Consider the following 26,516-nt stretch of genomic DNA (forward strand, 5'->3'; position numbering starts at 1 on the left):
CCGCGCTCAGAGCCTCCCTTCGCCTGGCGAGCCGGCTGCGCGCCCCTCGGCCCGCCGCGCTACCTCACAGGGTTGCTAGGAGGAGGAGGAGAACGCAAGAGGAGGCCCAAGGCCGCTCTCGCCGTGGCCAGACGGATCGTTTTAAGACCCCGCCTTTGTTGCCCCAAGGAGCTCAAGGTGGCGCAGTGACCCTCACAAACAACCCTGCGAGGTAGGCTGGCCCGAGGTAACCCGACCAGGTGGGGATTTGAACCCAGGTCCTGACTGCGCCACAGTGGTCCTGTGGCGCCTATGGGGAAGCCCGTCAGCAGGACCAGCGCACGAAATAACACTCCCAACTTGTGATTCCCAGTCCCTGACAGAGAGAGACATACTCAGGTAGAACCTAGCCACCAAGAGCCTTAAGAATAAAGGGCAAGAGGGACAGTAAACTGTGTATTTTCCCTGTTAGTGGTTTTTAGTGGAAAAGGATATAGTGTTCTTCTCTTAATACTAGAACTGAGAGTCATTTAGGACTGGCAGAAGGAAGCAGTTCTTCATACAGCACATTGTTAAAACTATGGAATTTAGTGACAACCACCAAATTAGATGGCTTTGAAAGAAGATTATACATACAAATTTATGGACAATAAAGCTGTCGATGGCTGCATAGTCATGGCTGTGTGTTACCTCTTGTATTGGTGCTTCTGAATATTGGTTGTTGGCGTTCACAAGTGGGAGAGTGCTGTTATGGTCCCATCCTGCTTTTGGAGCTTTGCATAGACATCTGGGGAGCTGCTGTGTTCTGCAATTGCTGTTCTTCATTCAATAAGCTTTACTCCCAGGAAGTGCGTAAAGGACTTAAGTCTTATGTTTATATCCCTCCCTCCAAGGAGCTCAGGGCAACATATTTTTATCGGGGGGGGGGGTATATACCATCCAGTTCATCATTCTCCACTGGGCAGTTCACAAATTAAAAGCAATAAAATACAAATACAAGCAATTGACAGCTGAAACAATGCAAAAGGCTGCACCAGCACAAAATTAGCATACAACCATATGGAACTGGGGAAGTTCCGTAACCAACAAGTCCTGTTACCCAAAGACAACCTATACTTTTGCTTCAAGAAATTCTGGTCCCTAGTTTTTTGCCCTTTGGACAATTCATTGTTAAAATGCTGATTGTAAGAGCTGCTAGACTTGGGTGCAGGATTTGACTCACTTAAGTTTTTATGAGGGTGTGCATCTTGTCTCTGGCATGGGCTGGGGGTTGGACATTTGGCCCTCCAAATGTTGATGAGACTGCTGGGGCTGATCAGAACTGGAGCCCCAGCAACTGGAGGACTGACTACAGATTACTTACCGTACTCCTGCACTGTTATACATCAAATGCATGTGTATGCACAGCCTGTAATTATACATAGAGACTGAGCAGCCCTAATACTAAACAAACATTATGTGACTGACACTTAGACTTGTGTATTCTACTTCCCTTTCAGTGCTTCAAGGAAGAGAGCTGGAACATCTCTATTTTCAGCTAACCACATTTTGTCCTTTCATCCGAACCAGGACAAAATGATTAATGTACACTGGTTTGTTGTAACAAAATGTGATTTCTGGTCCTACTTGTTTCAGCTAAATCTTCGTTAAAACTAACCACAGTTGGACCCAGTTAGACAAAATAAACTGCACTCAGTTGAAAACATTAGTAGATACCTTGACTGCTTCCTCAAAGTCACTCTGTCTAGAGGAGGGAGATAAGAACAGGCTTGTTCATGGTTTAGTATTGTGTCCAAACCAGTTCATTACAGCTTCAGAGGTACATTGCGAATTGTTGGGAGCATAGGACAGTTATGCCCCCCCCCCCAATTGTGAGAGGGCTTTTCACTTATATGTTGGTTATTGGCTTCCCAAAAACTGGCCATTGTGGGAACAGAATAGCCTTTGGGGTAAACCAGCAGGTCTGTTTTTCTTTGCTTGACCAAAAGAACATCTCACTTGCTGAGCTTTTAAATCCATGGAAGACAGGAACCATTTGAGGGCATTCAAATGGACAAGGAACGTGTGTGTCCTCTGGCATATCACCATCAAGTTTACAGCCCTCTATGACTTTCAGGGCAAAGGTCTGTGACAGAATGTCTCCTTTACTCATAGAGGGGCCCTGATTGCATTTTGGACCTTTGCCCTTATACTTGTGCAGAGCTGTAAATAGGATGATGGTCATGCTGGGTGGGGCTTTTCTGCATGCCCCTATTCTCCCTTGCATGATTGTTTGCACATAAGTAGGGATGGAAGGATCTGTCAGTTTCACATTTTTCCCATCTTAAAATCGGTTTCCACATTTCTGTTTGTTTTTTTAAAATAATATTTATTACCTTTCCAACAATTTAAACACTACAAAAAAATAAACAATACAATGCAATACAAAAACACTACATAACACTAACACATTAAACTAACAAAACAAAACAAAAACAGTTTAAAACACATCAAACAATTTCAATATCTTATCTTTCATTCACTTATTTCAACGACCTCCTCACACCTCCCTTTCTGTATTCCACTTCTGTTAATTGTTTCAGCAATTCCTTTCCATCTTCCTCTGTTTTCTATCCTATAATTATCTTAACATATTCTAACCTTATTTTTTCCTTTAATACTCTATTAATCTATTTATACTTAATTCCTTGTAACATTTCTACTAAAGCCATATAACTCCATTCCAACATTTTTCTAACATTCATTAATTTTACAGTATTTCTGTAAATAGTCTTTAAACTTTTCCCAGTCTTCTTCCACCGACTCTTCTCCCTGGTCTCAGATTCTGCCAGTCATTTCCGCCAGTTCCATATAGTCCATCAACTTCATCTGCCATTCTTCTCGGGTGGGTAAATCTTGTATCTTCCAATACTTCGCGATGAGTATTCTTGATGCTGTTGTTGCATACATAAAAAAAGTTCTATCCTTCTTTGGCACCAATTAGCCGACCATGCCCAGGAGAAAGGCCTCAGGTTTCTTCAGGAAGGTATATTTGAATACCTTTTTCATTTCATTATTAATCATCTCCCAGAATGTCTTAATCCTTGGGCATGTCCACCAAAGGTGAAAGAATATACCTTCAGTCTCGTTACATTTCCAACATTTATTGTCGGGCAAATAGTAAATTTTTGCAAGCTTGACTGGTGTCATGTACCACCTATAAATCATTTTCATTAAGTTTTCTCTTAGGACATTACATGCCGTGAATTTCATACCTGTGGTCCATAACTGTTCCCAGTCAGCCATCATTATGTTATGTCCAACGACTTGTGCCCATTTAATCATAGCTGATTTCACCATTTCATCCTGAGTGTTCCATTTCAACAGCAAGTTATACATTCTTGACAAATTCTTGATTTTTGAATCTAACAATTCTGTTTCCAATTTTGATTTTTCCACCTGGAAACCAACTTTTTTGTCCAAATTGTATGCCTCCATTATTTGGTAATAATGGAGCCAATCTCGCACTTTGTTTTTCAATTTTTCAAAGCTCTGCAGTTTTATTCTGTCTCCATCTTGTTCCAGAATTTCCCAATATTTCGGCCATTTGGCCTCCATATTGAGTTTTTTCTGTGCCTTCGCTTCCATTGGTGACAACCATCTTGGGGTTTTCTTTTCTAACAAATCCTTATATCTTATCCAAACATTAAACAAAGCTTTTTTAACAATATGATTTTTAAACGCTTTATGTGCTTTTACCTTGTCATACCACAAATACGCATGCCAGCCAAATGCATTATTGAAGCCTTCTAAATCCAACACGTCTCTCAGCCAGCAAAAAGCAGCTGATTCATAATAAAGTTTAAGGTCTGGCAGGGCAAACCCACCTCTTTCTTTAGCATCAGTTAATATCTTAAATTTTATTCGAGGCTTCTTGCCCTGCCAAACAAATCTGGAAATATATTTCTGCCACTTCTTGAAACAGTCCGTCTTATCCAAAATTTGCAATGTTTGAAACAAAAGCAACATCCTTGGCAACACATTCATTTTTATCACAGCAATTCGGCCTAACAATGATAATTTCAAATTTGTCCATATTTCTAAATCCTTTTTCACTTCAATCCAACATTTTTCATAATTATCCTTAATTTCATAATTATCCTTAAATAAATTCACATTTTTGGCAGTCATGTTAACCAAATCAGAGGTGCAAGTTTGGAGAAGGGTTATAGCCTATTTCCCTAAATGTAGGACAGTTTGGGAGTCAGAGGCAAAGTCTGGTTCTTGCCGTCAGGGCTTAGTCTAAGCTATAGAGGTACGACAGGATTAAGGTACCAACACCCACAATCTGTTGACAAGAACAGATAGGCTAAAACAGGTTTGGTCCAACATCAGCATAATCCCTAATATCACCACCACCCTTCTCTTAGGAAATTCCCTCAAAGTTTCAAAAAAATAACAGCATTCAGTTAGTTACCTCATTGTTGACCCTTCATATACTTTAAACTGCTGACAAATACAGCTTGCACCACACATTGTTATTTCTGATCCATGGAGCCCATTTTAGAAAGAAATGCTTTGCAATTTGATGCTAATCTTTTCCAACCACAAGACAATTCACAACCCTTCTAAAAATAGATCATTTTACCGTCTCAGCCCAAAGTCCTACCAATGACAACTGTGTTGGACCTTATCTGCAAAGACAGAGAAGAGTTAATGGCTAACCAGACTATTACGTATTGCTTATACAGAAATTTTTCATGAGCTCCTGATATTTTGGAGATAGAACCCAACTCCAGCTAATCTGCATCCTTGGCACATAAAGAGGGTTCTGAAATTCAGAAAGGTGGATATTATCAGGGACCACATGCACACACATCTTCCATTAGAAGATTATTTGAAATCATCAGAAATAGTCAACAAAATGGACACATTAGTTTTACTTAAGGTGTGATACATTAAAATATATATACATATTGATATATGATTGTATCCAACACTGGTCATACTTGGAGTAGACCCACTGAAATTAATATACAGTGGCACCTCGGGTTAAGTACTTAATTCGTTCCGGAGGTCTGTTCTTAACCTGAAACTGTTCTTAACCTGAAGCACTACTTTAGCTAATGGAGTCTCCTGCTGCTGCCGCGCCACCGGAGCGTGATTTCTGTTCTCATCCTGAAGCAAAGTTCTTAACCCGGGGTACTTCTGGGTTAGCGGAGTCTGTAACCTGAAGTGTATGTAACCTGGGGTACCACTGTACATGGCTAACTTAGGTAGAGAGTAGCAGTTGTATACTGCTTTCTTCTACCTTTGCATGTACAAGATGTTTCTAATGCAGTTGGGTGGAATTAAGCCCAATCACAACTGCTCACTGCCTGCCTCTACCATCACCACACACCACAAGTCTTAGTAGCAGAGCTCTGAACATTTCCCTCCCTAGTGACTGGACTAAATTGAACCTGGGGAGTAGAATAACTTGACAGAGGGAATGTTCTAGCCCTTCCTTGGACAGAGGTAGCTAGTCTTTTGGGGCCTGAAAAGCTGCATTTGTTCTTGGCCAACCGTCCATTGGCCTCTTGCCAGTGAAAGGTGAGACCAAAACTAAAGAGAGTGGAAACTCTCAAGCACAAGTCACACGCACACACACACACACACACATCCAGGGGGCAGATGTTGAAAACTCTCAGCTCAGCTCATTACCATATGGGGATTAACTAGTCTAGGTGACTGAAGCAGAGGAGAACTGTTGAGGTGTTTCCCAATTTAAAGCACCCTAATGCGGATAGTTACTTTCCCGGTCTGGAGAGTTCTACAGGTCGTCAAGGGCAAAGCAGCAAGTTAAAAATACGTAGCTAGGCAAACTTGTCTCCATAGTATACATCCCTTTGAGTCTCTGGCTGGAGTCTTGTACGTAAAACATAATTGTACTTAAATTGTGTTTCAAAGTTGGCATAAGTAGTGCCAGAGTTGCATTGAAATTCAGCGATATTGCCTTCTGACTAGGCTGGGTGGGGAACTTTTGGTCCTCCAACTGTTGGACTACACTCCCATCATTCCTGGCCTCTGGCAACACCGCTTGGGGCTGATGTAAGCTGGAGTCCAACATCTGGAGGACCAACAATTCCTCATCCCTCTGTAGGCTGTGGTATTCTGTCTCTCTGAAATAAAAAATATGATTTTAAGTTGCTGGTCTACTTTTTATTATTGTAAAACCCCACCTCAATTTAGGAAAGCAGAATTGAAATTGAAATACTTTATTGTCACTTGTACAACTTGTATACAGTGAGATTACACAAGCACCCCCCACTCAGCTCTCTTAGTCTTAATTCCCCTCGCTTACTGACGCACACCCACCAAACCCAAAAGTCAGTTGCCCTGTTGTTATCTTTTCATTCAGCAGCCTAACATCCCATGGATAGAATCTGTTCTTTACCCTGTTGGTGAGACTAATCATGTTTCTGTATTTTCTGCTCAAAGGCAGGAGATCAAGAAAGTGCCAGCCAGGGTGTGAATCATTCCTGAGAATTTTCCTCACTCTCCTGAGGCAATGTTCTTCCGTGATGTCATCCAGCGGATTCACGGGATAGCCCATAATATCTTGTGCTGTATTCAGCGCCCTCTGTAAACACTTCCTATCAGATGATGTCAAACCAGCGTACCACACCGTGATGCAGTATGAAAGGACACTTTCTATTGTGGACCGGTAGAAGGAACTCATCAAATGTTGATTGACGTTCTTTCACAATACTCTGAGGAGATGGAGAATACTCAGGATCTGCCCTATCAGGTAAAACACTGGAACTATTACTCAGCAAAAAACATATTTGCCCAACTTGTGATTCTTAGTGTCCAAGACCAAAGTGGCAGATATACTCAAAAAGATGCCCATTTTTTCCTTCCATTGTATTTTTTCTTCTGATGCATCCTATCTAAAGTTGCATCTGCCACTCAGTCTTGTGAATCGCTTGATCAACGTGGGATGCTAGATTTTGTCCTTCACCACAGGTTGATTTCTAAAATGTTTGTTCAATGGCTGGTGACTTGGGAGTATGCATACACTTCACGTCCAGATAAGTGAATAACAGGGGTATTAAGAAGTAGGAGCTACAGGGGGAAAGGAAACATATTTGTACCTCACATCTTCTAGATCAGTCAAAGTCTTCTTAAAGAACAACATTTACAAGCAGTGGTTGCATTATTTTGCAACATGAAGGCAGGAGATAAAAAGCCTTCAGATCTGGCTATGGCAATGACAGATGCCTTAGTTACATCACATTGGATTACCGCAGTTCGCTCTACATTCTGTGGGTGCAGAATGCCGCGGCGAGACTCCTTATGGGGTCTTCGCTGCGAGATCATATTCATCCGGTACTATACCAGCTGCACTGGCTCCCGGTGGAGTACAGGATCAGGTTTAAGGTGCTGGTTTTAACCTTTAAAGCCCTATACGGCCTAGGACCCTCGTACCTACAGAACCGCCTCTCCTGGTATGCCCCACAGAGAAATTTACGGTCTGCAAATAAAACATCCTAAAGATCCCAGGCCACAGAGAGGTTAGGCTGGCCTCAACTAGAGCCAGGGCTTTCTCGGCCGCGGCTCCAATCTGGTGGAACGCTCTGTCACAAGAGACTAGGGCCCTGCGGGACCTGACATCTTTCCGCAGGGCCTGCAAGACAGAGCTGTTCCACCAGGCCTTTGGTCAGGGCGCAGCCTGACCCCCTCCTCTGGCAATCTGCACAGAATTTTGCTTGATGGTTGCCATTAATTTGATCTTAATTTGATTTTAATTAATTTTATAATGAATGTTTTTAGAATGTTGGACTATTTTGATTGTTGTTAGCAGCCCTGAGCCCAGCTTCGGCTGGGGAGGGCGGGATATAAATAAAACTTATTTATTATTATTATTATTATTATTATTATTATTATTATTATTATTAAGCCTTTGAAGTATGCTCAGAAATAACTTGTCCAGAATGTGAGATATATAATTTGGCATTGAATATCTGGCGTTTTTGATTGTATCATAATTTGGAATGTTTTAATGTGGTTTTTATTGGATTGTTAAAATGGAAAACTTTGTGTGTGTGTGTGTGTGTGTGTGTGTGTGCGCGCGCGCGCGCGTGTGCGCGCACACACACCCACCCACACAGAATGTGGCAGCCAAGCTGTTAACAGGAGCTGCAAATAAGGAGCATGTAATTCCCTTGTCCAGCAGCTGCACTGGCTTCCTATATGTTTCTGGACATTACTGAAAAGTGCTGGTAAGTAGCTTTAAAGGTCTGAACCATTTAGGACTGGGATATTCAAAGGGCCACCTCACATATGAGCCTACTTACCTTTTGAGATTATCTTCAGATGCCCTCTTGTGTATCCCAACCAGGGACAGAGGAAAAATGAGATTCAGTTTGCAGTTAAAGGCAACTGCATTCCCAGCAACAGGCTTAGTTGTGAACAAGGCAGGGGCTTTTTTCTGTAGTTGCACCTAGACTTTGGAACTCCCAATGGAAGCCCATCTCATCTCTTCTCTCATGGTCTGCTATATGTGGATGGCCACACTGACTCGGCCCCGAACACACTGACCAGATGCTTGGAAGCTGTGGCTGGATGGTTTCGTGGGAGCCGATTGAAACTAAATCCTTCGAAGACAGAGGTCCTATGGCTAGGTCGGGATGGCATGGGGATGAGGGACCAACTCCCTTTTCTTGCGGGGGCCCAATTAGTGCCATTGCCTTCTGTTAAGAGTTTGGGTGTAATCCTTGATGCCTCCCTTTCCATGGAGGCGCAAGTTACAGCAACAGCCAAGGCGGCATTTTTCCACCTTCGCCGCATCAAGCAGTTGGTCCCTTACCTTTCCCGCCCCGACCTGGCCACAGTGATCCATGCGACGGTCATCCCCAGGCTTGACTACTGTAATTCGCTCTATGCGGGGCTGCCCTTGAAGCTGTCCCAGAAACTCCAGCGGGTACAGAATACTGCAGCGAGGCTCCTCACGGGGTCTCTGCCATGGGAGCATATTCACCCAGTGCTTTTCAAGCTGCACTGGCTCCCGGTGGAGTACAGGGTCAGATTTAAGGTGCTGCTTTTGACCTTTAAAGCCCTTCACGGCCTAGGACCCTTGTACCTACGGGACCGCCTCTCCTGGTATGCCCCACGGAGAGCCTCAAGGTCCATAAATAACAACACCCTAGTGGTCCCAGGCCCTAAAGAAGTTAGATTGGCTTCAACCAGAGCCAGGGCCTTTTCAACTCTGGCTCCGGCCTGGTGGAACGCTCTGCCTCATGAGACCAGGGTCCTGCAGGATCTGATTTCTTTCCGCAGGGCCTGTAAGACAGAGTTGTTCCACCTGGCCTTTGGCTTGGAGCCAATTTGATTCCCTCCCTCTATCTCTCTCTCTCTTTTTTCCCCCTTTCTTTTCCTTCTCCTCCTGCGATGAGGCTACATTTTAATGTTCCATTATTTTAATGTATTTTATTTTTGTTTTTAAGTTGTAACCATTCATCTTGTTCTTATTATTGCTTGTAAGCCGCTCTGAGCCCAGCCTTGGCTGGGGAGGGCGGGGTATAAATAAAAAATTATTATTATTATTATTATTATTATTATTATTATTATTATTAATATATCCTTTATTATAATCTCACCGAGTGTGTTGATGAAAGCTGTATTCCAAGACGTCTAGAGGGCACCAAGTGGGGGAAGGCCATTGTAAGCTGTTTTACACTGCTGATTTATGGTTTTCCCTTGTTAGCCACCTTGAGTTATTGAGAGGAAAGGCAGGAAATAAATCCATTTTCTTTCCACACACACCCAAAGGCAAGATGGGTATTTACTTGACAGAAATTCAATGAGTGGCAAACTCATTGTGCTAATACATACTGGCATGGAATTGATGTAAATGGTGTCATAAAACTCTTGTTTACAAGGAACTGAAGACCAGCCAACAATGCACAATTTTCATGCCCTTTTCACCGTACTGCCACTTAGGGTTACTGCAACAGGGCTGTTGCATAAAAGGTACCAGTTAGTGCTAAGATGTTTCACTGCCATCCATTCATTCACAAAGGCTCATGGCTTTCAAAACAAATCAGTCTCAGACCAGTTTTTGGCAACCCTGCTGCTCTTTCATTTGTTAGAATCAAGTCTGTGAATTGCAATACCCTGCACAATCTTTCCGCTTAACAGTCTCAGCAGAGTTGTAAATGGACTGCCATGAAGTGTTGGGTGAAGAAATGATCATTTGACCCATCAGCTAGTGCAATATATTTAAGACATTGTTTTACATAACACATACTCATAAACCACATCACACAACAGTAAATCCACAAAGGATTATTGTATTCCATGCTTCATTGACTATGCAAAAGCCTTTGACTGTGTCAACCACAGCAAACTATGGCAAGTTCTTAAATAAATGGGAGTGCCTGATCACCTCATCTGTCTCCTGAGAAATCTCTATGTGGGACAAGAAGCTAGTTAGAACTGGATATGGAACAACTGATTGGTTCAAAATTGGAAAAGGAGTACGGCAAGGCTATATATTGTCTCCCTGGTTATTTAACTTATATGCAGAATTCATCATACTACTGCCCCTGCTTGCCAACCCCCCTTTTCCCCACACACCTGACCAACCCTGTCAACTATCCTCTCATGGCTTACCCAACCTCTTTTAAATGAGGGTGGGTGGCACTTCAGAGAGCAGTTTGGCAACCTGCTCTCTGAAGCACCTCGTACTCTCTTCTAAACAGCTTGTCTTGATCTCTTGCCACCCACACTGCTTACCTGATGGTTTTTCATGATGCTGGTGTTACCAAGGCCACATACAAATTTGTGTCCCCTCAAACACTACTTGTAGAAGAAAGGTGGTGCAACCTTTTGAAATAAAACCCAATGAATCTAAACATAATATTCTGACACTTCATAAACTCACTGCCAGGACAGCCAATGGTGCAACTGGGCATTATGGAGGACTACAAAAATTCATAGACGCGCGATTCAGTAGCCAAGTATTAAAAACCAGGCCATACTTTCTCTTAAGAAAGACGTCCCAAGTATCATGCCACAGGAAACAACTTTAGTGTATCCAGGGTATAATCCCATTGTGCCATTATAAATGCCCCTCTCATTTATACAGAAAGGCATTCGCTCATAAAATTGGTCACTCAAAACAGAACACTGCACAATTCATTTAATACCCAATTCATCATTTTTAATGATCTGATACACCAATACTGTTCTTACTTGAAGATGCCTTGCAATAAGTGTATGTTTTAAAACTATGTGGTTTATTTCTTGTGTTTGGAGCAACAACCACTTTGTGAGGAGTTAAAAGATTCACAGCAGTAGCCTTCCCTGCCAACTATAGATAGAGTTGATCATACTCAATCAGTTACAAGATTAAAAGTGGAATACAAAAAACTGCAACATATGAAGTGACATCACAATTAAGTACAATTGTCCTGAAATGCCTCCGGCCCACAGTTCCTACAATCAGTCTTTTATTTGCAATGATCAAAGCATTTCCTTCTGCCTACCTTATGAAAAAGCAGTGTGGATTATATCTGCATGATAAAGGAGAAAATATAGCATAAAACATCTATTGGTTTTGGCTGCCATACTGTATGGTTGCACTTTAACAGAAAGTACCCGAAAAGTTACCAAACACTACACAATTTATATGGCAAAGAGTGAGGAAGGCGGAAATAATACACAAGAGCAGCAGCTAGGGAGACGAAGTCTTGGTTTTACTGGCGCTGGGTTGTGACTGAAAAGTCTTTGTACCTTACAAATTTTGGCATGTTACTTGAGCAGCTGAAGTTCTTGGTGTTCCAAGAGATCTCTTCAGAGATGCACGCTCTGGTACCAAAATGTCTTTTACTCAGTGTTTTCCTTCTGCGGCTGGAAAAATGTGGCAATATCCATTGAGGCTGCTATAGCTGAAGTCTTCAGTCACCAGGGTCAGCACTTCATCCCTTCTCCTGCATTCATTGGTAGGATCACCAAGACTTTGGGTTTGAAATCGTCATTTAGTCACAACCAACTAACCAGTGGTGTTACTTTAAAATTAAAATGCAAGTCCCCACTTATTGCTTTGGGTGGTAAAGAGGGCTGAGAATCGGACAAAGCTAGATTTCTCTGGGCATTCAAAGACTGGAGGCCTTAGGATTATTACCTACATTAAAGCCCCTTTCTTTCCAGTTCTTCCAGTATGGCCTGGATTCTGTGAACGGCCTCTTTCCTTGCCTGCCGTACATTGTCCTGACCACCCGTCTCCACAGAGTCCAGCTCCAACAACTTCTTGGTCAGCATTTCCTCCAGCAGCCAGTAGTCCTTGTCTGTCTTTTTCCCTACAAATTCGTCCACCTCCTCCTCCAACTGCTCAACGCCCTCCATAACTTGCATAACCTTTTGTATGCCTGATGGCACATCTGGTATCTCTGATGGAGTCTGAATACTGGTTTTAGATCCTGGTCCATGGTCGGCAGTCACAGATGGTTTCCTATGTACATTATCATACAGCTGGGGCTGGGCACTATACTGCACTTTGGGGTTGGAAGCAGATGGCTTAGTATCAAACTGCGCCGGCTTGTAGTCATTCATGGTCCCAGAAGGCAGGTTATTGGCTTCAGAAAAGTAGCCCTGCTGGTTACTTCCTTGCTCCAATTGGTTATAAGAGTCCTAAAGAAGAAAACATGTGCCTTCAGCATGGTGTCCAACTCTAACAATCCCATTACCCCACATCCTGCCGCAAAGGTGCTGTGCACACAGATCCTTGGGCTGCCAATACTGCCAGGCTGCCTCTGTGCTTATCAGTAAGGTCTGCATGCTCAGGATGTCAGTGCAAAAAGGTCCAAGCACTGAAAGACACTAAGGACAGGACTTGCACTTTGAGCCTGTCAGATTGACATCACAATGTGGAATGACATAATAACTTGAATCCCAGGTGACCTGCATAGGCCCTGCAACCCATAAGCAGTTCCAAAAGGGGGGGAAAGAATACTAGATACTTGGCAGACTAAGCTCTTGAGGTTTTTCTCTCTCAGCTGAATAGCAAGAAACAACTCAGCAGCAGGGAAGTGGGACCTTAAAGAAATGACTAAGAGGCTGCATCCAGCTCATGGACTGAAGGTTGCCCACTCCTGTAATTAAGGAAGGGTGGCTTCACTAGCCAAGGGGGAAATTGCTCCTATCCTACTGAAAATGCAAACTAGATCTGTCTATGCTATAATGTCTACAGAAGCATAAGAGGGCCTATGTCCTAGCTGAGAAAAATCCCTTGATAAAAGGAACAAGGGTACAAGTTGGCCAGGGGATGATGATGTAGACTGTTCTTGTGTACCTTACAATAACAAGCAAAGGGGAAAAGCACAGCCCTTCCAAGAAGGTCCAGGTAACAATTCACAGCTCTGGGAAACAGACAAAAGATCACATCTGTATGCCTATAAGCAAGTACACTGGGAGGGTTAAGGGCTGGAAAGCTTGACTGTGGGTTCCAAGCTTAAGAGACACCGGAGGAGAAAGTTATATTCCTGTTTCAAATGGCTTATCAAGGTGCAGCTGGACTAGGCTAGCACCTACCACTTTAGGCTTTGCTAGAGGTGAAAGGTCATCTACAGAAAAGAACATAAGCTTAATATAACAGCACCAAATTATTCCTTGACTACTTGCATTAAGCAAAGGATGCCAGAATTTCAAGATTTGTTCATGTATGAAGGCCTGAAAGGTGTGAGATGTAGGTACCTTAAGAACCACCTTCTCCCAGGGTGATTCCCTTCATATCTGTTCCATTAGCCCTACTCTATATTCCTCAACCTTGTGAGGCCTAATGGGTGGCAACAAGGAGTAGGATCTTTGTGGTGGCGGCATCCACCCTGTGGAACACTCTTAGTTGAATTTCATAAAATCTGAAACTTTATGGTTTTATGGGTTTGGTCAAAGCATGTTGTTTCAAGAAGAACTTTAGCTGGGAAAACTTCTCATTACAGTGGTACCTCTGGTTACGTACTTAATTCGTTCCGGAGGTCCGGAACTGGGCTACAACATAATCAGATCAGCAGATTAAAAAAAGCCTATGAATTGACCAAAACAGTGCCAATTAACTGGGCACCATTTCTCTGCCCACTGCCCAAATACAGATGCCTTAAAAACTACAGGTGGCAGGCATTATCCTAAGAAATATTCTCTCTTCCCTCACACTTAGGCAGAATTGCTCTAATGCTTGCTACAATACATTTTGATCTAAAAACTAAGAATCCTGTTTTCTACAGCAATACTTTTACCCACATACAAATTTATTCAAAAGATAACCCATTAAATAAGCTAATACTGATGATAAACTTATTTGTTTCTTTAGTTAGGAAGCAGATTTTATATAATAGCCATTGATACAAAAAGCTTCCCAACAATGAACAGAGGACAAGCATAGGGGAGAGATTGCCTCCCCTCAAAAATTACCTTTGCATTGTTATTTGGAGCATGTGGAGCAGATACTCCACTAGGAGGCCATGGAGGAGAGGATTCTGCAACATATTGATTCCCATGTCCTGTTGATGAAGGAGACCAACCATACGGAGGATGCATTCCATACTGGAGAGGAGGTCTCCAGTTTGTATCCTGAAGTCTTGGCTGAGGTGGTGGCGGGGGCCTCTGTTGTGGAATGCTGTGATTGCAGTCGCCATACGGATAGGGTGGGACTGGAAAGTTTGGTGTCTGCAGGCCGAAGGAAAAATAAGATATAGTTTCTTCATATAGCCTATGAGAACACATTGATTAATTAAATGTTGAGACCCACCAAATAAAACTAAGCTGGCAGTTAACTGCAGAAGCAGGGATCCACAATTCTGCTTGTCAAGGCAAAAGTTCACACTTTTTGGTGAGGGTGGCGAGAAAAACTCAAGCCTTGTGTCTCCAACTTAGAGCTGATGAATAAAGGCAGGGAATGTCCTTGTAGTTGGGCTGAGCTTCAGAGGGTACAATAAAACGATGGGAGGGAAACCCTGCTTCTCTAACCAGTTCCAAACTGAAGACAGGCTAGGGAATATTGTTTGGGCACTGGGTGTAGACAGCGCCGATTGTGCCTATATGACACCTAGCCAAGCCCCTGCTCCCCTCCACCACTATATCAGCAAGAATATGTAGCTTTTCACAATACAGTGGTACCTCGGTTCTCGAACGTCTCCGTTGACGAACATTTCAAAACCTAAACGCCGAAAACCTGGAAGTAAATGCTTTGGTTTTCAAACGCACTTCATAACTTGAATGGCTTCTGGTGCATATTTTTCCGTTTTCTCAACTGAATATGCAGACAGCCCTTTGTGCTTCAGTTTTCAAATGTTTTGGAACTTGAACGGTCTTCCGGAACGGATTACGTTCGAGAACCGAGGTATCACTGTATTTACTAAACTGTAGTATTGTCCTGTGCAGGGAATTTGCAAATAGAGATTAATTTAAAAAGTATCTGATCATGCTGGATACTGAAAGTACAAACTAAGCTGTAACTTAAGACATGAATGCCAGGAAGGAAGGCCCATCACCTCAGGAACTCTGAGTAAGCTTCCAAAGGATTGGAATGGAGATACCGTATTTTTCGCTCTATAAGATGCACTTTTTCCCTCCTAAAAAGTAAGGGAAAATGTGTGTGCACAGCTATCCCAGAAGCCAGAACAGCAAGAGGGATTGCTGCTTTTGCTGTGCAGCGATCCCTCTTGCTGTTCTGGCTTCTGGGATTCAGAATATTTTTTTTCTTGTTTTCCTTCTCCAAAAACTAGGTGTGTCTTATGGTCTGGTGCATCTTATAGAGCGAAAAATACAGTAGTTACCAGGAAAAACAGTAACTTATAGGTTTTGGAGCTTTAAGAGATGATTATATAAGCATCTGGCATAACAGATTAAGGTCTGAATGTTAAAGACAAGAATAATTTAATAGTATGTCAATGGTAGAAGGATGCAGCCAATCAGTTATATGAGATTATGTCACCAGCCCACACTAGATCCTTACCTGTGGAGGAGAATATCCTGGCATTTGCCTCCTCACCATGGAACCTTCAGCTGGGCAGTCTGGTGGTGGGTAGTTCCAGTTAGAAGCTGGTGATGGTGATCTATATACATTGGGAGACTCTGTGGAATATGGTGCATGAGGATGCCCTGAGGAATAGTAGGCATTTGATTGTGGGATATTGGAATATGGTGGTCCAGTCCCAGAAGTAGAGTATGGAGTGCCATAAACACCATTTGTGTAGGAAGGATCAATTCCCTAGAAGATAAGAGGGTAAATTATTTAAAACCAACCTAGATTGCACAGCAAATCAAGTATTATGTCTCAGGAACTCCTGGACAAGAGCTAGTTATGCTATCAATTCCTGGGCCAAAGATGGTTCCTTTATTTTTTATCAAATAAAGCTCAGTAGGTGTCATTTCTGCAGTGAATGTAAAAGCCACATCCACTGAGCTTTTTCTTGACCATGCAGGCCTTCAGTTACAGGTAGCATAGAATGCTGTGTGGGCCCTGCTATGCACAATCCTGTTTCAATGCAGAATTTGTTGCATCCCTCAAGATCAAGAATTCCCTTTGGAACCAGGCAAGGCAGCCATATTATTCCAACAGCGGCTAGTACAGACTCTGCTTACCTGTGCAACACGAAAATTGGCTGTCAGATTTCTGCCAAGTGCCGAGAGATCCTGAGAAGTCTGCATTCCTGGTCATTTAGATCACACATTTTCATAGGGTTTGTTATCTGGGCTTAATGAATCCACAGCTCTCTTATTCATATTGTAAACCCAAAAGGATGGAACCTCATCTCTTGGTACTCTGCCTTGAAGAGTTGCAGTACTCAATAAATGTGAAATGGTTGCCCTGCCGAAGAGATAGTAAACCACCAAGTGCCCTCTAGTGGGAATATACCGGTATTAGAAGTTTTAGTGCCTCTGAGAAGAGATTTGCCATATTTCCATCAGTGATTTCTGGAAATGTTTGAACAACACTTACTTGCAAGAGATTGCGCACTGTTGCATTTTTTCTCTGCAATCATCCAATTTCTTGCTTGCATAACCGTTTTGGAAACAATTTCCCAGTGTTTCCCAACCGGTGTGCCGCGGCACACTAGTGTGCCGCTGGACGTTGCCTAGTGTGCCGTGGGAGGGAGGCGGGCGAGTCGGGCTAATCCTCCGATGAGCTCCACCTCCAGACCCATTGCTCAAATCCTTTAACCCAGGAGGGCGGGGAGAAAGGGTGGGAAAAAAGAAGGGGAAGAGAAAATATTTTTTTTAAAAAAGGAAAGAGAGGGAAAAAAGCGAGGGATGGAGGAAGGGGAATAAACAGAAGGGGAGGACAATGAAGAGGGGCGGGGCTTGGCAGGCAGCAGATAACTGGGGAGGGGGCGCGGCTGGCGGCGGCTCAAGGCAGGAAGGGAGGAGCTGCCTCGCGGAGAGTCTTGGGCTGCAGAGATTTCCCGTTCAGGAGCGCGGGAGGCCACGCCGTGGATGGGAATCTCCTCCTCCTCTTCCTCCTCCTCCTCCAGGAGAGAGGGTGGTCCGCCCCACCGAGTCGGGCGTGCTCAAGCGTGGGAGCCTATAGTTAGAGCTCAGCTCCTTTTCTTGCCTTCCCCGCCCCCCCCCCCACGGAGCACATTTTCCTCGCCCCCCAACCCCCGCATGTAGAATAGAAGCCCTCCAGTCTCCACGGTGCACAAACTCTCCCCTCTGCAACGAAGCGCTTTGTTGCATATCTTTGGTGAGGTTTTTAGGCAGTCTTGGTGCACCTTAAATCAGCGCTAATTGCGCCTGGACGCAGTATTTACTTCCGAGTAGGCCCCCCCCCCCGGTAGCACCTGACGTTGCTATTCGTATCATCAGGTTTGTTTGTTGATAATTTAATTGTTTTAAAAGCATCATGCTAAAGAGCTCTCTCCCACCCCCAGACCCTTGGGCAAAACAGAAACACACACACATACACAAACACAGAGATTGAGCCCTGCAGGTTTTATGAAATGAATGGATTCTGAATGCCTGTTTCAGTGGCTTGTCCGCCTTAGGCTGCTGGGCCAGACACCTGTTACACGGTGCAGTCCGTAAGCTGTGAGCGCTGCTACCTGCCGCCGAGACCACGTAACGACAGTCTTGAAAGACCTACATTGGCTCCCAGTACCTTTCCGAGCACAATTCAAAGTGTTGGTGCTGACCTTTAAAGCCCTAAGCGGTTTCGGTCCAGTATACCTGAAGTAGCGTCTCCGCCACCATCGTTCAGCCCAGACACTGAGATCCAGTGCCAAGGGCCTTCTGGCAATTCCCTCACTGTGAAAAGTGAGGTTACAGGGAACCAGGCAGAGGGCCTTCTCAGTAGTGGCGCCCGCCCTGTGGAATGCCCTCCCATCAGACATCAAAGAGATAACCATTACCTTCTATGCTGTTACTATTTTTTTATTTTTTTTTACATAAGTAAAAAGTGACCTTTCCCCATCTGGCATGGTGGTGTGCCTCGAGATTTTTTTCATGAAACAAGTGTGCCTTTGCCCAAAAAAAGGTTGGGAAACACTGCAATTTCCCACCTATTTTGGTTGGTTGCTTTCAACTCACACGTTCTGCAGCTCTGAAGCAAGTTCTGCTTTTTAAAATGTATTAAAAATGCACCCTGCTCGTCCTCCAAAGAACTTAATGTGGCAGTTGGGGCAGCATGGTTTTATTCTTATTAACAAGCTGATGTGGTTGGCTAGCTTGAGAATTGGTATAAAGTAGTGACTAAGACCCTGGTTTAAATTCTTGCCTATGTCCAAACTTCACCTTAAACCCTTCCCATCTTAAATATGACACAATGCTCATCTATATTATAGCCTCAGATCTGTACTAAAATCAGGCCCACTTGTTTAATCCAAATGGAAAATAAATGTTTGAGGGAAACTATATCTTAGGAAAACTAAGATATAGTTGCTTCCGAGGATATCACCAGTCTCCAGCAATGCTCCCTTTAGTAGCAAATGGAACAAGATGTTTTTGAACCAATTGAAGGGTTTATTAGAACCACACGGGTACTTTGGATAAGGAAGAACTTGTTCTGTACAGAGCAAACAGCCTTGTATCATTATTATTCTGAACAGACTACACTGTTGTATGACAGATCTTTTAGTGGGAAATCTGAGACAGGTCATCTAATGAGCTTTACAGGCTGCTGTGTAAGGCAAGGGAACATGTGTAAAGGTCCTCCTTCATCACTGCAACATGATGGGTCATGGCTTTTCACACCCGGATGCTACAGCTACACAGGATGGTACAACTGTAGTTTACAAGGTCTTCCACAAGTAGTAAGCCTTATTATGATCACCACTTGTCAGTATGAAAATAACTTTAACATTATTTTAACATTGGAGTGCCATCCACTCTGTATTCAATAACCAAATATTTGCATGAGACACCACTTCTCAGACAAATTGTCCTATGACTATACCTGGCCTTATATTAAAATTAGTCAAAATAGAGGAAGGATTTGCTGAAAATAAATTAGAAATTGGAATACAGAAAGGGGAGGTGTGAGGAAGTCGGGAAAGTAAGCTACAAGAAATTAAGATTTGAATTTATATATTTCTTTTTGTTTTTTATGTTTTATACTGTTTTTTTGTCTGTTATTGTGTTGTTTTGTTTTGTTATGATAAAATTTGTTGAAACTTTAATAAAAATTCTTTTTTTAAAAAAAAAGATGACTATACCTGGCCTTGGAGCTCTGGTCCAACAGAATATGGGCTTGGGTAGGGACTTCTGGAAGATGAATTCCAGTAATGAGAACCATATCCATGATAAGGGGGGTGCTCCTAAAGAAACAAACAAGATATTCACTTCCTGAAAATCATCAACATGTCTTGAAAATGTATCAAAATCTTAGAATCTTCTAGTTCCTTGAATTATTCTATGTAGCCTAAAAGAATTCTGAATGTAGAAACTGTTAATGAGGGTTTCAACAGACCTATGCATAGTCAAAAATTATTTTCTGCCAATCCATGGCAACAGAGCTAAATTCAGCAGACTTCTGGTAATAGGTTTTGCTTCCTTCTTTCTCTTGCAAATACAGTCGTACCTTGGCTCCCAAACACCTTGGGAGTTGAATGTTCCGGCTCCCGAATGATCAAAAACCGGAAGTGAACATTCTTTTGGAAGCTGAACATCAGCCAATCAGAAGCCGCGCTTTGGAAGTCAAACATTTCGGAAGTCACACTGACTTCTAGAACGGATTCTGTTCAACTTCCGAGGTACGGCTGTAAAGCCCAGTTCTTCCAATAAGCAGCTGGGCCAGCCTCTTAGATAGTCTTATCAGCCAAGCCCCAGTGGAGAGGTAGGTTGAGCCTGACTAAAAATTTGTGGTGAATGGTGCAGTATAAAGAGTAACAAACCTTATTTCAGGCACCGTACCATTGTCCAAATAAGCAATTTCTGGTTCACATTAAGAAACTTTGTTTTTAATATTCCCAGGGACAAGGATGAAAAAAGTCTACACAAAGGAAGAAATTCAAGTTTTTAAAGAAAAAAGAAAACTAAGCAGCTTCAGTGCACAGAATGCTAACTGACAGTTGCAGGAATGATATGACTTGAACCAGAACAGACTGTTCATATGACAATGTTTTGTTGCAGGAACCCCAATGGTTCTATAAAATTTTAAAATAAGGGCCTGATTCTCATTTCCAATAATTCTTTATTCACTCACCAGAACATTGGAAGACAGGAGCATATTCATATCTCAGTGAGCAATTACAGAAAAGCTTACTTGTATACCTCTTGATACATTTTGTTTTTAAGTGAAAGCTAAAAAAATCATTAAAAATTCCAATATATTATTATGGCTATGGCATTAAGTTGGGTCAAGCAAGCTTAGCTACCCCCTCAAAGGTATCCAAGTACAAAAATCCCAAAATATTAACACATTTTTGTATAATCCTTAAATTTATTTTTTCCATGGCAGTTTACAAGATTTCACAAGATACACAAAAGCAGCAAACAGCAATAAAACAGTGAACAATAATATACAGTATTAATAGCAATCCCAGCAGATATAAAATACCTTTGAGGTTAAAAGTTTGGGAAAATAAGATGGACTTTGCTTGGCCCCTAAAAAGTGGAAGCTTAGTGGTAAAGAATCTGCTTTGCATGCAGGAGGTCATAGGTTCAATCCTTGGTACTGCCAGGGAGGGAAGGCTGAAAACATTTGCTGACCTAAATGCTGCAAAGCCAATGCCAGTCAGTGAAAAGTACTAAGCTAGAAGGGCAAATGGCATGACTCTGTATAAAGGAGCGTCCTATGTTCCTAAAAGACATCAACATTGACACTAGATGAGCCACAAGCTTGGCACTGTAACCTCCACTGTTGCCATCCCATTTCACTTAAGATAGCAGAGGCAACTGGAGAACCTCGTCTGGGGAAGATCTCTGTATATAGGTATCTTGATATGGCAGAAGATGTTCACTCAAGAATAGTCACATGCTATGTTGGGCTTTTAAACATCAGCACTTTTGTGTTCAAAAACAGACTGTAAGCCAGCTGAGCTCTGGCAAATTGGGTTTCCAACATCCACTCCTAGTTGGTAACCTAGCAAATTTTGAATGTAGTGAGGTTTCTGGATAGCTTTCAAATGCATTCCTACATACAAAGAACGGCAGGAGTAGAACCTGGAGGTAATCAGAGCTTGGTAATTAAACAGCAACATACAAATCTGTGGGTAAAACTGCACTGTTGTATTTCATGCTGGCTTCTTTCTGCAGTACTTGAGATACCCCAAATACAATTCACTATTTTATTAAGTCATAGTTCCTCCACTGGCTCCCTCAGCCAATAAAGCGAGATGAGCGCCGCAACCCCAGAGTCGTCCGTGACTGGACCTAATGGTCAAGGGTCCCTTTACCTTTAGTTCCTCAGTATAGATGACCTAACTAGGAATATGGGTTGGGAAAAATATACTCAAACCAGCAGAGAAAAACTTCATCTTTCCAGTGATTATATTCCCCATCATTGTAGAAAGTTACAGCAACCAAGGCCTACATGCAGCAAGCGTTGCTGTGACGAAGTAGCTTTAAATACAGACACAAAGCAGTCTTCCCAAAATAGCCATTGTACAAGAATCACACACAGTAATGGAAGGAATCAAGATTAGAGGTCAAACTTGCCAGAAAGCTTTCTAGCAACTGCCTGTTAACAAAATGATTTCTCAGTTTTGGGTTTTTTAACACCATATACAAAGCATTGATCATAATTAAGCCTATACAGCACCTTTGTATCATTATGATACTATAAAGATAGGCTAACAACTCCAATTAAAATTTTAATAAGGGCAAACTAGCTTGGTTTGGGGTTGCTTCAGATACAATGCTAAAGGGTAGTTGAGCATTATGAGAACACGTCATAGCAAGCCTGAGACTTGCGCTCTGGTTACAGGTAAAACATTTGCTTCCTGGTTCGTAAATATTCCTGGTCAAATAAACTAAGGTTTAATGTGAATGCGTTCATCACTGCTCCATTATTCCTACTTGTTTTCTCAGTCTGGAGGGAAATTACAAACCAGAGACTGGTTTCATATTACATGCAAACTATTGTCTTTGGTTTGTTCCCCTCCCAAGAAACCACTAGCAAATCCTGGCTTACTGCTCATGGGAGGAGAGGAGAGAAACAGCAAGTGCTGTTCATATGTAATGCGAAGCCAGCCTCTTGTTTGTTGCCAATCCCTCCCACTCCAGCCTAGGAAAGGCAGGAATGGAGCCCACAATTCCAGCAATGTGCACAAGCACATTAATATTACTTCTTTACCAAGAGCAAAATAAAGATTCTGAAGGATATCATACACTCCTCAACTGAATATAATGAATAGCTTCAGATTCAGCCACATCTTCAAACTAAATAGGACTGGTGCCTTACGCACTTTTCTCACTGCAGGTTTGACAAGAATAAAAAACAAGCTAAAAACACAAGTAAGTAGTTAAAAACAATAATCCCCCCTTCCCACAAAGACATTTAAAAGCCTGTAGAATATTAATCAGCCAAGGGCCTGGTTGAAGAGGAACATTTTTGCCTAGCTCCTAAAATATATAATGAAGGCGCCATGCAAACCTCCCTGGTGAGAGCGTTCCACAAATGGGGAGCCACTACAGAAAAGTGCTGTTCTTTTGTTGCCACCCTCTGGACCTCTCGTGGAGAAGGAACATGAAGTAGGGCCTCAGATGATGAATGTAGAGTCCAGGGTGGTTTATATGCAGAGAGGCAGTCCTTGAGGTGCAGTCCTGAGCCATTTAAGATTTTATAGGTCAAAACCAGGACTTTGAATTGAGCCCAGAAGCTAATTGGCAGTCAGAGCAGTCAGGCTAGGATAGGTGTAATACACTCAAATCATGTTGCCCCAGTGAGCAGCACGGCCGCCAAATTCTGCAGCAGCTGAAGTTTCCACAGTCTTCAAAGGCAGCCCTTTTAAGTAATCCAGCCTAGAGGTTATCAAAGTATAGACAGCAGAAGTTAGGAGGCCAACGGGGTCACCAGCTGAAGCTGATGGAAGGCACTCCGTGCCACCAGAGCCTCAAACAACAGCAGAGGATCCAGGAGTTCTCCCAAGCTGTGTACCTGCTCCTTCAGAGGGAGTGTAACCCCATTAAGAGCAGGCTAACTCTCAACCATCCAGTCTGTTGGGAGGCACCCATTAACAGTGCCTCAGTCTTATTTGGATTGAGCTTCAATTTGTTGGCTCTCATTATCAAGGCAAGAAAACAGTCCAATACATCCACTGCCTCATCTGCAGATGTAAAGGAGAGGTAGAGCTGTGTGTCGTCAGCAAATTGCTGACAAAATATTCCAAAACTCCAAATGAAGATGTTAAATAGCATGGGGGAGAAAATTGAGCCCTGAAGAACTCTACTGAAGGTTCCACGGGGCTGAAAAGCACTCCCCAAACAACATCCGCTAGGAGCAACCATCCAAATAGGACCAGAGCAGATGCAAAGCAGTGCCACCTAACTACCCCCAACTCAGAGAGCCACTCCTGAAGGATACCTTGGTCGATGGAATCGAAAGGTGCTGAGATGCTGAGGAGAATTAACAAGGACATATTGCCTCTGTCTCCTGACAAAGGCCATCATACAGGACGACCAAAGCAGTTTCTGTGCCAAATTTCACACACCATAGCACAGCTCTGCCCTTACAAACCGTTAATCAGTTTTTGCAGTCCTCCCACCTGCACACAAGTGGCTCCAATGTACAATGGTACCTCGGGTTAAGTACTTAATTCGTTCTGGAGGTCCATTCTTAACCTGGAACTGTTCTTAACCTGAAGCACCACTTTAGCTAATGGGGCCTCCTGCTGCCGCTGCACCGCCAGAGCCCGATTTCTGTTCTTATCCTGAAGCAAAGTTCTTAACCTGAGGTACTATTTCTGGGTTAGTGGAGTGTGTAACCTGAAGTGTATGTAACCTGAAGCGTATGTAACCCGAGGTACCACTGTATTAAAATGACTGCTTGCAAGGGGACAGGATGGGACACCCCACATAATTAAAAAGAGACAGAAAGCAGCATAGACCCAGTTTCACTGTTACAGACATCAGGTTTGCTTCTCACCCTCCTCCTCCTCCACTTCCCTTCCAACTTCTTTTCCTTTTGTGCCATGCCATTTAGATTGTAATCCCGAGGGGCAGGAACTGTCAATAACAGTTATCTGTTCTGGAGTGGAGTGCAGGGCAAATCAAATTTTTAAGTACGTAAGAGGGGGGAGGGAAGGGGTAAATCGCCTGGATTGAGAAGACAGTTACACAGTACAAGACTTACCATTTTACTAGTGTCAAGTGGATTGTTATTATTTTTCTCTCTCCCCTTTCCCTTATGTGGACCCAGCCAGGTCGCCTGTCCCTAGTTCAGTTTGAGCGTGAAACGAGGAAAAACCAATGCATCTGCCCTGCATTAACCAGCACACATTTTCCTTTCGGCGATGGGGCGGCCCCGGCGGACCAGTCTTCCTTCCCTCTCGCCCCGCTTTGGCTCCCCCTCCCTCCCCAAGGGGGTCAAAGCAGCGGAGGAGACGTAACAGATGAGAGGCGCACGTGGCGACGCTCAAGTCTCGAGGACACGGGGGGGGCGCCTACGTCACAGACCCTCATAAAAAGGAGGGGGGAGGGGGGAGGACTCGGCCGTTACCTGAGAGCCGCCATAGCCGGACCGAACCGTTCTCTCGCTGCCGCCGCCGCTGCGATGCCGCGGGCACCTGCGCCCCTCCGCGCCCCACGGCGGTGGCGGAGGAGGCTCGGGCTCAGGCCGGGCCCGCTCCACTTCCGCCCCGTGTAACAGTCTCCTCAGCGCCGCCGCCATTAAGGGCTCTTAATTCTCTCCTAGTCCCCTTGAGAAAGAACTGCGCCTGCGCGTCTCCTTCCTGTCATAGACACGCCTCCTCCTCCCTGCCTTATCGTAAACAGGCGTTTCGCCCGCTATAGCATTCCCGGATGAGGGGAGTTCTGAAAGATTTGTGCGGGTGTTGTTGGTTTTTGAGCGACGTCACCAGCCGCTGCTGACGTCTGGCGAACGAGACCCGCAGCAGCATCCCGCGCGAAAGCATCCAATCAGGAAAGCTTTCGCCTCCGTCAACCCGTTAGGGTAACCCTTGAAGACCTGGAGAGAAATGGAATGGGTCAGCGGTGCACACCTTCTCTGGGAGGAAGTTCCATTTACTTCACAGGAGCTTGCTTTGCTGCCCAGTAGACATGGGCAGATCTGCGGTCTCTGGTGATTCTAGCCTACAATTATGCCAGAACAGGCATTCAAAAGGGGTAAACTGACCTTTAAAGGAGCATAAAAGTGAAACTACCACACTGTATTAAATATAAAAAGCATGAGAAATGCAAGTTTATTTCTACAAATGCATGCTGTACATCCAAAATTAGCCAGACTTCATCAGAAAGTACTGAGCTTTCCTGGAGTCCGTGCTGACTCAGAACAAGTTCTTGGAAAGCTATATTTTCAGAATCCCTGCAGGTGTTGCTACTACTATGGTACTTACATCTTGCAAGAAAACAAAACCTTCCCTTAAAGTTTTAGAATGTATAGCATATATAAACATAATAAACCTTTGGGAGCTGTTCAGCCCTTCAGCAATTACACATTACACACAGACCAATTTTGAGTATTTTAACCAGGTAGTCAAGGTGTAGGGAATCTTTTGCCCTCCAGATGTGCTCGGATCATGCCTGGCCCTTGGCCAAGCTAGGACTCATGGGAGTTGTAGTTCAATAACATCTGGAGGGCCAAAGATTCCCCACACCTGATCTAGTCCATATACTTAAGGTCAGTTGATGATTTCTAAGTCCAAAATAAGCTCCTCTGTAAAAATGTAGTGGGAATCCTTGGAGTTTCATCCTTTCCAACAGCTTTAATAGTAGAACCTCAGTTTGTGAATATACAACTTAATCCCACCTGCAAAATATCAAACCTGAAATAGTTTGTGGAGGGATGTAGGTGGCTACTAGCAATGACGACTGTACTCAGTGAAATCTTCTGCCATCATCAATGTGTTAGTCTTTGCTGCAAGAGACTAGCATGTCTATCCTGGAAAGAGTTATGATGCTAA

At 43.4% G+C, this 26,516-nt stretch overlaps 2 protein-coding genes and 1 long non-coding RNA gene across 4 annotated transcripts in view; 1 reads left to right on the forward strand and 2 right to left on the reverse strand.

The window, feature by feature from the left end:
- The window catches only part of DDHD2 (DDHD domain containing 2), a 28,021-nt gene extending 26,701 nt beyond the window's left edge, over window positions 1-1,320 (reverse strand). Inside the window, exon 1 of the mRNA XM_083713571.1 lies at window positions 670-1,320. The gene's annotated coding sequence lies outside the window, so the exon portion shown is untranslated. The remainder of the gene's footprint in view (window positions 1-669) is intronic.
- LOC310832222 lies at window positions 75-22,423 on the forward strand. Its single transcript, XR_014558166.1, has 2 exons — window positions 75-211; window positions 20,407-22,423. It is a non-coding gene; the product is annotated as an uncharacterized lncRNA (long non-coding RNA).
- BAG4 (BAG cochaperone 4) lies at window positions 11,143-25,413 on the reverse strand. Of its 2 annotated transcripts, none has more exons than XM_083713691.1 (5): window positions 25,094-25,413; window positions 19,650-19,751; window positions 15,953-16,207; window positions 14,410-14,664; window positions 11,143-12,633 (listed from the first exon to the last, which is right to left on the reverse strand). In XM_083713691.1, exons 1-5 carry the CDS (start codon window positions 25,262-25,264, stop codon window positions 12,133-12,135), a joined length of 1,284 nt encoding a protein of 427 aa, XP_083569817.1. In that variant the 5' UTR covers window positions 25,265-25,413; the 3' UTR covers window positions 11,143-12,132. The 2 variants fall into 2 exon arrangements, with proteins under 2 accessions (XP_083569817.1, XP_083569818.1); XM_083713692.1 differs by having other exon boundaries at window positions 24,728-25,377.
- Between the last annotated feature and the right edge of the window lie 1,103 nt (window positions 25,414-26,516).

This window comes from Podarcis gaigeae, assembly GCF_964106915.1.
Source record: "Podarcis gaigeae genome assembly, chromosome: 15".
Lineage (NCBI taxonomy): Eukaryota > Metazoa > Chordata > Lepidosauria > Squamata > Lacertidae > Podarcis > Podarcis gaigeae.

What these genes read in the sequence shown, in the direction of transcription:
- BAG4 (XM_083713691.1), bottom strand. Translation starts at nt 25,264, where the DNA reads ATGGCGGCGGCGCTGAGGAGACTGTTACACGGGGCGGAAGTGGAGCGG. An exon ending in GACCAGAGCTCCAAGGCCAG is followed by an intron (nt 16,208 to 19,649) that starts GTATAGTCATCT and finishes CTTATCTTCTAG; the next exon opens with GGAATTGATCCTTCCTACAC. An exon ending in CAGGATATTCTCCTCCACAG is followed by an intron (nt 14,665 to 15,952) that starts GTAAGGATCTAG and finishes TTCGGCCTGCAG; the next exon opens with ACACCAAACTTTCCAGTCCC.